General features: G+C 38.9%; 1 protein-coding gene across 1 annotated transcript in view; it reads left to right on the forward strand.

The window, feature by feature from the left end:
- The window catches only part of aldh1a2 (aldehyde dehydrogenase 1 family, member A2), a 23,983-nt gene that overhangs the window by 8,250 nt on the left and 7,511 nt on the right, over window positions 1-8,222 (forward strand). The window contains exons 2-7 of the mRNA XM_035652011.1: window positions 474-578; window positions 1,288-1,428; window positions 1,857-1,986; window positions 3,982-4,043; window positions 4,729-4,857; window positions 6,378-6,491. Coding sequence (XP_035507904.1) covers window positions 474-578; window positions 1,288-1,428; window positions 1,857-1,986; window positions 3,982-4,043; window positions 4,729-4,857; window positions 6,378-6,491 — 681 coding nt within the window. The remainder of the gene's footprint in view (window positions 1-473; window positions 579-1,287; window positions 1,429-1,856; window positions 1,987-3,981; window positions 4,044-4,728; window positions 4,858-6,377; window positions 6,492-8,222) is intronic.

Genomic DNA, 8,222 nt, shown 5'->3' on the forward strand with positions numbered 1-8,222 from the left:
AGGGATTTATCTGCCCCCCCACCCTTACACACACACACACACACACACACACACACACACACACACACCTACCCACCCCTTTGTCTGGATGGTGGAGCACTCCCCAGAGAGCAATGCTGGACAGCCAGGAATCTCTGTCCAGATTTCCAGAGATTCTCCCATATCCCTTACACAAGAGTCTGGAAGAACTGGGACTGCGGCATGAGAGATTTCACAGCCTCAACTACAAGCAAGTCACTGTAGCCAACCTGGTGTAATGAAGTGATTGCTTAACATAACATAAATATTTAAAAAATGAAAAAATGTCGTCATTATCTCCCACTCAAACTCAGCTCAGCTGCTTTGTAGTCAGCTTGAGTAATCAGGTTGTGCGTTTTGCATTTAATTCATACAATGAAACTACATTTATGACACGGATCCTTTATTGCAAAATGTTTGCTAAAATACTAAAAACTGCTTCTTTTTCCCTGCAGATTTTCATCAACAATGAGTGGCAGGACTCTGTTAGTGGGAAGGTCTTTTCTACCTACAACCCAGCGACTGGAGAGCAGATCTGTGAGGTCCAGGAAGCAGACAAGGTAAATGCTCTACAGCATAGCATTGTCTATCTTTTTCATTGGAAAAACAGGGTTATCTTAGTTTCAGTAGTGTAAGAATTATTAACTAAAGTATGAGCATCAACACCAAGTATTTGTGAAGTTAAAGTACACATCATGCAGAATGGCCCCTGTCAGTGTTATATTATTTTATTATTGGATCATTATTATTGAGGCATTAATATGTAAGTACTTTATAATGTAGTTGATCAAGGTGGATTTATTTTGCTTAATCTTCAGATCTTAATCTGAAAAGTATTAAGAATAGTATTAACTGTAGCTGTTAAATAGATGTAGTGGAGTAAAAAGTACAATTCCCTCTATAATGTAGCGGATTATAAGTAGAAAGCAGCAGTAATTGTACTGAAGTATTCACTGTTTCAGTAAATGTACTTACTTTCCACCACTGACAATAGTCTGACAATGAAGCTCCACTTATAGTTTTTCTTCTCGCTACAGGCTAAAATCTTGTTTTTCAGTCTGTATACATGTGTAAATGATTTGCAAATGTTCTGGCCTTTCCTTATTTCTGTAACTTTGAGTTAAAAACAAATGATTTGCAAAAAAATATTCAGATATGAAAAAACAGAAAAAAGTGAAAAGATAGATTAATCAGTCTGATTGAATGAAATGAGACACCTGTTTACTGGATTAGGTTAGATATTTAGTTTGTTTCCCTTTTGTCTCAAAGGCTGATGTTGATAAAGCGGTGCAGGCGGCTCGTCTCGCCTTTTCTTTGGGGTCCGTATGGAGAAGGATGGACGCCTCAGAGAGGGGTCGTCTGCTGTCCAAACTGGCTGACCTGGTGGAGAGAGACAGTGTCTATCTAGCAGTAAGTTAAATGAATATTGGCATTTCTGTCAATCAATTAATGTGAATAACGTTACTTTAGTTTAGAGAGGCGTTATTTCATAAGGGTATAATAACAAAAACTCCTCTTATCCACTTAATCACTACCCTATTTATCTAATATAACAGAACTGTAACTGCATTTCATTGTATTCTTACTTAATATATTTTGTTTTTATTAATGGTTTTTTATGTCTGTAGTTTCCTCTGTGTTTGAGAAATACAAATAAACTTGCTTTGCCTTAAGGAGAACATATAACTGTAACTAAGAGGCTGTATTTGTATTTTAGTGTTATTTTAGTTTCACATGTCACCCCTGGGAGAGTGTAAAGACTAGAACAGTATGGAATTATAAGAGGATCACAAGGTTATATCACATATTTCTCAAACGTCTCCCCCATCTCTCTTCAGACTATTGAGTCACTGAACAGTGGGAAGCCTTTCCTGCCCACCCTGTTTGTGGACCTCCAAGGAACCATAAAGACACTGCGATACTTTGCTGGATATGCAGACAAGATCCACGGCACTTCCATCCCGATGGGTAAGATCCCTCTTTGAGTACTACTGCAGAGTTTTAGTGAAATGGAAATAGATTGGTGATGGGGAAAAGTGGTGGTGGGAGATTATAGCTAAAAGAAAGGATTAGTTGGGTGATAGTAGCAGATGTTGATCAAAGAATCAATTATGTCCCTGGGACATTTTGGAGATAAACGCAGAGGTGCTGGCTTTTTATTAGTGGGCTGAACCAAAATAATCTAAAATGGTGCGTTTACTCAGTATAACTTTAGTACCAGAAGTTGGTTTCTTTCTCAGATTATGATGATTAGATGTGTGTTATTAAACATAGATATATTTTAAACCTGCAATAAACTGCTAAACAAACTCACAACACTGAAATATTAATATTAAGTTGATATTGAAAACTTGTTAGCAACGTGTTATAGAGCAACATTAGCATTCATTTGCAGTCGTGTTTCTAGCCAGTATTCACTGTCTTTTTAGCTCTGTTTTGGTCTTCACCAACCCTTGAAGGAAATACCTCTTTAGGTGCGAAGTGCTCACAGGCTAGTAGCTAATTTTGTCTGTCTGCTGGGGTTTTTAGAGTTTTCTATCTAAAAACAGCTTCCTGGTGTTTTCCTGAAAACAATGCTAGTAAGAAGTGAGAAGTGAACCAAAACAGTAAAGTTGTGGAAGTGTGTGAAAACCAAAACAATGAGCTGAAAGATGATAAAATACTCGTTGAGTTTTTGAGTTGAGTGGCTCTTTTTACATTATGCATTGTCATTTGATCCATTGTTATCACAGAAATGTTCATTATAGTTGCTTCAGGCAGTTTGGCAACAGAAAAGTAAGGTGGCAAATTGGCCAACAATCCAAACACTAACATTTACAAACACAAACATTCATTGTCCTGAGGAGGCTGCCATCAGTGTCGCCCCTGTAAGGCAATTGAATTTGGGGAAAGAGGGGAAAGTTGGCTGTCTGTTTCAACAAGAAGCACAAAAAAAGGAAATAGAATAAGAGAGAGGACATGGTAAACCTCCTGATACCACTGTATTGTCCCTCTCAAAGCTTCTCTTGTACGCTGCTGCCAAACTAACCATGGTGAGCATTTTCCCAGGGCTTTAGTTTAAGCTTTATTGCTCGAGTAGACTTTCATGGAAAATAAACAAGGGCATTCGCGTAGCTTGTATGATGCAAGGCCATCAGCATTCGTGTTTGTTCACCTCTCAGGATGGACATCTACCACCAACAACCCTTCAGCATCTATCCGTCTTGCCTGTTATGCTGAGCTTATTGTGTTAAATTTGTGTGTGACAGTGTGAAATGAATGTGGAGTTTCATTGTGAGGAGCACCTTTGGCTACACAGTTTGGTATAGTTTACGCTGCTTGTTCCAAATTGAAATATAAGTCATTTGCAGGCGTCATACTTTCAAACAAATCTTGCAACACCCGACATCCACTTTGGAATTAAAAGTTTGACATGTAAGAATCTTTACTGCCGATTTGTGTCCATTGTTATTCTTCCACTGTATCCCATTGAAAATGATTATCTGGCTTGTCATCTACCATTGGTCATTCCAGTCCAAATGCAACATTAGGCAACGTTTCATCAGCTGACGACTGTTGTAACAAATTTGTACATACATTTCTCAATATCAATTGTTTTTGTGGAGAATGAACAAGCATGGCACACCCTCAGTAAGTACCTCCTTTTGCTTAAGTAATGCAAGAAGAATGAGCAAACCTTTCCAGCATAACACCCATCTCTATGACCTAAAACAGTTACACACATGCCTGTGCTGTAGGAGGCTCGAAACGAAATGTAATTTCTCACCAGGATAAAGTAACTAGGAATGTTGCGTGTGGATTCATTTACAAATTAACATGTTGAGTCAACAACACTGGGGGGTTTCAGGTGGTGACATTTTTCATGTGTTTAAAGCTTGAAACTACTAAAGCTAGAAATGACTAACTTTTTTTTTATTTCTGTGTGATTGTGTGTGTGTGTGCTGAATGTGTGTTCCTCCACAGATGGAGAGTATTTGACATTTACCAGATATGAGCCCATTGGAGTTTGTGGACAAATTATCCCTGTGAGTATTACCCTTCCATTCATGATGGATACAAATGGACAAAAGCTACAGATAAGAGTGAATTGGCTGAGTTTAAAAGAGATGTTGGTGGTTGTTAGTCTGGCCTATTTGTGGAATTACATTCTGCATTTTCCAGTAATTCCCTGACAGTCACTGTTTATTCGGGTAAATCCTGCTGGTAAGCCCCAAAAATAACGGTGCCAGTGAGCTTGAGTAATAAAGAACGAGAAGTGAGAGGCAGAAGAGTGAGCTGAGGGATTTAACATAGTGGGTTTGAGGAAAGGAGAATGGTGAGAAAGGAGGAAAAGATCAAGGAGAAAGAGACACTGTTGATTGTGCAAGAGTGCAGAAAGCGTGTGGTTCTGCGTTGAGCCCCATGGGCTCCTGTGTAAAGCAGAAATAACACAGGCCTGTGTGTTGTACAGTGATATGGGTTTATTGCACATGTGTTGCAATTTCCCGGCTTTCTCAGAATACTGTGGGAAGAGAAAATACTGTACAAGTGCCGAGAACATTTTCTCACTTGACTATGTTTAGACAGAGTGAAAATGAGAGTAAGTGACTTAAGAGCGATGAGTTATTGAGCTTGACTTGTGACCACCCAGTGTGTCAGTCAGATGCATGATGTCTTTTTCCGGCATGTGTGTGTGTGTGTGTGTGGTGTGTGTGTGTGTGTCACGCACAGTGGAACTTCCCTCTGATGATGACAGCATGGAAGCTGGGTCCAGCGATCGCATGTGGAAACACTGTTGTCCTCAAACCTGCTGAGCAGACACCGCTCACCTGCCTCTACATGGCAGCTCTCGTCAAGGAGGTAAATGACAGAATCACTTTGCCAACCACAATGTGTTCACAAGTCCAAAGTTAATACTCCACAATAACTGAATCAGAATCACTTTCAGGTTTCAGTTTGCCAAGAACACAGTGTTCACTATGAATCTGGCAAACACTTTATTTGGATAGTCCAATGTTAGTGTAACTGCAAGGCGACAAAAAACAGATGTTTAATAAAGTGTCACTTGTCTATCTGATGCATCTTTTCAGAGTCTATAATCCTAATTTGCAGTTAATCTTCAATTTAATTGCTAATTTCCAACCGGTAACAGGCGTCAGTTCACCCAAATCAAAACAGCTAAGTCTCTGAGATTTGGCTGCAACACCAATACAATGGAGGTCAAAATAATTTTATTTATGGTTAAAAAAAGCACTTTAAAAACATGTATTTGATGAAATAATACTCTGGCTGTTCAGTATAAACATCACACTTCTCTGTGAACTGTTTTTTATGTGGACTGAGATGAAAAAAATGTAAGTACAAAACAAATGTAAGAACTGAGAAATACTTCCCTGTTAAAAGCTTATTAAAAGACTGAAAGCACAAAACAATACCAAGCGAGCATTACGTTGTTAAATAAGGTTGCTGAGCTAAGTATGGCTGTTTCACGTCATAAATGATCGTTTAACGATCGTTATTACAGCATTCGGGTGGGGAAAACCCTGCAATTCATCCTCCAACATTGTAATATCCTGAGTCAGAGATATCGGGACACCAATGATATCGCCCACTTGGTGAAAAAAAACTACTTTCAATACACTGTTGGCAGAACGGCTGCAAATGCAGCATTGTATATCAACGCTAATACAATAAATTGAGCCAATTTTACTGGAGCTATACAGTGTCTGTGTCTGGTTTCTATTGGTAACAAACTGCCACAAATATGTACCACAACAAAAATAGCTCAATTTGAATTTTAATGGTAACCTGATCGCTTAGCTCAGGAAAACAAGGTGAACGAGCCACCTACAACTAAACATTTGGAATCAGCAACTTGAAACTCAATAGAAAGTTAAATATCAGTGCTGACATGTTACAAAAGGGCACAAGAATAGGACAAAACATAACAGAGATTCATATACAGTACGGCTAAGACAGTGAAACATAAAATAATGCTAACTTGAGCATATATTGTAAGTTAAAATTCAAAATGCGCTACCAATGTAACAGTTAGTTGATTTCAGTAGTAACGGGGTCAGTGAATGCAGTACAATAGAGGTAAACACATGAGAAAGTTTAACAGTATAGGAACAATGCAGCATCACATATTTATGTACAAATCTCTGTGTCCACATCCTCCCTGTCTCCCCCCTGCCCTCTCTGGCCTCTCCTCTTTTTGGAGACTATCTGTCTGTTGGCTTCTTCTTTTTGATGTTCTCTCCGTTCTGTGCTGGTAGGGAGGTTGGGTTGGGTCCGGATTCCCCCACACCGCCTGTGGTTTTGCTTGGCTCTGCTGTCATCTCCGCTAAAGCTTGTTTCCTCTCATATTGTTTTGACAGGCCGGGTTTCCACCGGGAGTCATCAATATTTTGCCAGGATTCGGGCCAACGGCAGGAGCTGCAATTGCTTCGCACATGGGCATAGACAAAGTGGCTTTCACAGGATCAACCGAGGTACTTTTCTCTAATAAATTGGCTCAGATCAACAGCTGTCTACTGCTCGCCTTTGTCAGCCAGTGACACAGTGACCAACATGTGCAGAGCATAAGAGCGGGCTGAGTAATTAGGGGACGTTGTGTGCCTGTATTGAAGTCTAAATGACAAACAACTTACTTAAGCAGTGTGCCCTGTCATTACTCATGACAGGGGGCTCTGATTTTATCTTGTACACATGCACATATTTGCGCTGTCAAGAATATACACATCTCTGTGAACACACCCCCCTTCTTCTGTTTTCCTTCCGCTGTCTCTGCTGTATTAACGTACCTCCACAGTGCCTTTCATTGAATTTACTATCAGAACACACACTAGGATAAACCCTTGTAGCTTTGTACAACAGGGGAGTAGTTAATGGAAAGCTAAATGATCAAGGGCATACCATGTTAGGTGTTGAGAGCTCGGAGGTGTTGCGGTCCGAACACATTCCTCAGGCCAGAGGGAACAGCCATAGTGACAGCAGATTCCTTTTCTGCAGATCATTTATAAACATCTGTTATTTCTAACTGCAAACTAACCCCTCTGGTAAAACCATTTACAGCAATCCTAATGTAGAATTTATGTTATGATGTGACCAGTGTTGGTACATGAGCCAGGTTTATGTAACGTTCGGATTAGCCTTGTGGTTTCTGGAGATGTCTGTTTTGACTCTGGTGGTGTGTTGGAAAAGCAGTGGGTATATGTGTTGTGAGGAACCTCCAATAAGCCCACACGGGTATAAACATCATAGACTACTGTCTCTGATAAGGAGCCAAACAGATACAGTAATGAAAGCAAAATTAGACAGCATGATGAGAAATATATGTTAACTCCAAACCTGAATGAATGACTGAGGTTGAGGGAGCGGTGGCTTTTTTATCCTCCATCAGTTAAGTGCATAAGATATAATGTGAGGTAGAAGAGTTTGTAAAGGTCTTTAATTATTTAATTTAATTTTCAACAACTATCAGATGGATTGCCATGAATTCATTTATGCTCCCAGATGTATCCTGCTCTGTTTTTTCCTGTAGTGCCACCAGATTCACACATTTTACTGCACCAAAGATGTGGTGTCTTGTTTTAGTTTGTTTAAAGAAATACTTTGGTTTATCACCTAAACTAATGCCATTCCCACTAACGTCAGCTGTAGTGTTTATCATCAAATGTTAGCATCATGAACTAAAATGATGAAATGGACAACATTATAAACCTTCAGCATTTAACATTTGTGAGTGCGACTATCTTAGCGTACTGATTTGTTAGGCGATTAAAGTTCAAAAACATGGCTCTAGATCTTAGTCGTGTTCTTAATCACTTATTTTTCACTCCAATACTCCATTTAATTGTTTCTTGTGTGTTAGTGTATGTTTCTTTAAATATGCTCACTTAAGCTATAATCCATTTTAACAATATATTGAAAACATGCAAATTCAAAAACACGATAAACATGAAAAAACACAGTCTTACACAAGATTGCTGTACTCTCTAAACTCTAAAGCTTCATCTAAATTGCCTAATCCAAACTAATCAAATCAAATAAAGTACTCTGTAATATATACATTTAACATTGTTATCATTAGACAAGGAAAAGACAAAATCTGAACTATTCACAAATATTCATCCAGTGTATGAATGGCTCTAACATTGTGTCTTTATGATTTTCCAGCACAGTTTAACGTAAAACATACATTCATTCTCTCTCTCTCTCTC

Source organism: Morone saxatilis, unplaced genomic scaffold (genome assembly GCF_004916995.1).
Source record: "Morone saxatilis isolate NCDOM2014 unplaced genomic scaffold, NCSU_SB_2.0 Contig11, whole genome shotgun sequence".
In the NCBI taxonomy this organism is placed as follows: Eukaryota; Metazoa; Chordata; class Actinopteri; family Moronidae; genus Morone; species Morone saxatilis.